The sequence below is a fragment of the Octodon degus genome, unplaced genomic scaffold, assembly GCF_000260255.1.
Source record: "Octodon degus isolate 3935 unplaced genomic scaffold, OctDeg1.0 scaffold00189, whole genome shotgun sequence".
NCBI lineage: Eukaryota > Metazoa > Chordata > Mammalia > Rodentia > Octodontidae > Octodon > Octodon degus.
The window spans coordinates 4,257,716-4,259,978 of NW_004524765.1; the positions used below are offsets into that span (position 1 = coordinate 4,257,716).

Below are 2,263 nucleotides of genomic sequence, written 5' to 3' on the forward strand. Positions count from 1 at the left end.
GAAACTGAAACTTAATTGACTAAAAAAATGTTACTTTTTCTAAGAGTGATGTGATGCACACACACACACACACACATACACACACACACAAATATATGTATATGTATATATTTAATTCACCTGAAATTTTAGATAACAGATCTCAGACTCTGACTTCTTGTCAGAATCTATAAGCCTCAACAACTGTTTTATCCACTCAACAAAGTAAACCTTTTGATTTTTAAGGAAAATTTCTGAGAGGGGAAGGAAAGGAAGAAAAGGAGAATAAGGAGGAGGACTGGAAGAAAGGAACTGTAAGACTAAGTGAAGTGAACAGTGAAATGTGAATGAATAATGTAAGAAATTTGATGAAGCAAATCTATAACCCACTTTCAAGAGGAAATAAAATCTAAAAAATACAATAGACTCTGTGAAAGGAAAATAATTTGTTCAAAAGGAAGGAAAAACTGGGATGAAGATAAGGGCAGGGGAGTGAAAGATATATATTTATGTATGTATGCAGGATGGCTTGGATAATTGTACTATTTATTTCTGCTGGTGCCTCTATGGAGGGGAGCAGTTGATGCTCAATTTTTTTTTCTTATCCTTTTTCATTTAGTCTAAGTTTTTATTTATTTATTTATTTATTTATTTATTTATTTATTTATTTAATCAATTTTGCTTGCTTATATCTGGTAAACTGAACAACTAATTTGAAACCAACATTGTGCAATACAGCAACTATTGTTCAGTTCCTATTGTTTTGTTTGTTGCAGTTATGCATCATTCCTAATGCTTTTTTTTTCTATTTTGTATTCTCTTTAGACAAAAAATCATCAAAAGAAATAGAAAGGTTTTTTTTTTCTATTTGTTTCTACAACTTAGATAATTTGCATCTCTTAGGCATTTTATATAACATTCCCTGTTATGCTTCTCCATACTTAAAATGGTTGTATGTTTTATTGTGCAGAGAACCAGACTGACTTCACTAGTCCTGCCATGGAAATAGCAAACAATATCACTGAGTTTATATTCCTGGGACTTTCCCAAGATCCTAAAATGCAACTGATGTTCTTTGTGCTGTTCCTCTTCTTCTATATTGTGATTATTGTGAGAAATGTACTCATTTTGCTTACAGTCATTTCTGATCCCCAGCTCCATACACCCATGTATTTCTTCCTTGGAAACTTGTCTTTGGTGGACATTGCGTATTCCTCAGCCACGGCACCCAAGATGATTGCAGATTTTGTTTCTGAAAAAAAGACTATTTCCTATTTGGGTTGTATAACGCAGATGTTTACCTTTCACTTTTTTGGTTGTGCTGAGATTTTTGTTTTGACTGTCATGGCTTTTGACCGCTATGCTGCCATCTGCCATCCCCTCCGTTACACTACCATCATGAGTGTCAATGTTTGTACCATGTTGACATCACTCTCCTGGCTGGGAGCCCTCGGTCATTCCTTTGTCCAGACTCTCCTGACATTCCAGCTGCCCTTCTGCAATGCACAGACCATCGACCACTACTTTTGTAACGTACACCCAGTCTTAAAACTTGCCTGTGCTGATACAACCCTTGTAAACATGTTGGTGGTTGCTAACAGTGGTATTATCTCCCTGGGCTGTTTCCTCATTCTTTTGGCCTCCTACACAGTCATCCTATTTAGTCTTCGGAAACGGTCTACAGAGAGTCGGCACAAAGCTCTCTCTACCTGTGGATCTCACCTGACTGTAGTCACTTTCTTCTTTGTCCCTTGTATTTTTATTTATCTTCGCCCATCCACCACTTTTCCACTGGATAAAGTAGTGTCTGTGTTTTATACCACCATCACCCCAATGCTAAACCCACTCATCTATACTCTGAGGAATAAAGAAGTAAAGAATGTCACGAAGCGACTATGGAATCAATTTGCATCCTTAAATGAAAATTAGAAGATAACTTATAAGATTAGAGAGTTAAGGAAAAACTTCAATGGCTCAAATTTATCAATTGTTTTAAAGACTAGTCTCCAAAACTCAACTATCTTGTACTTTTTAGTTAGCAGAGCATTATTTGAAATTATTCTGCCGTGTATCCTACTTTTTTTTTTACAATGACAGGGATTATTCTCTTATTACGAGTGGAAGAGTAAAGTTCTAATGCCACACTTATCTGCTTTAGATGCCTTGTATTTACATTATGCTCTTTTGACTTATAATTCAATACTTTAGGATGTTGACAAAAGCAAAAGAGAGCTGGTCAAATAGCTCAGTGGATTAAAGCCCTGCAAGCAGGCTCAGAGGCTGG

The 2,263-nt window shown here is 35.9% G+C and overlaps 1 protein-coding gene across 1 annotated transcript; it reads left to right on the top strand.

The window, feature by feature from the left end:
* Nucleotides 1-978: 978 nt before the first annotated feature.
* On the top strand, nt 979-1,908 carry LOC101577402 (olfactory receptor 4S2-like). Its single transcript, XM_004644043.1, has one exon. It carries the CDS (start codon nt 979-981, stop codon nt 1,906-1,908), a length of 930 nt encoding a protein of 309 aa, XP_004644100.1.
* Nucleotides 1,909-2,263: the final 355 nt, after the last annotated feature.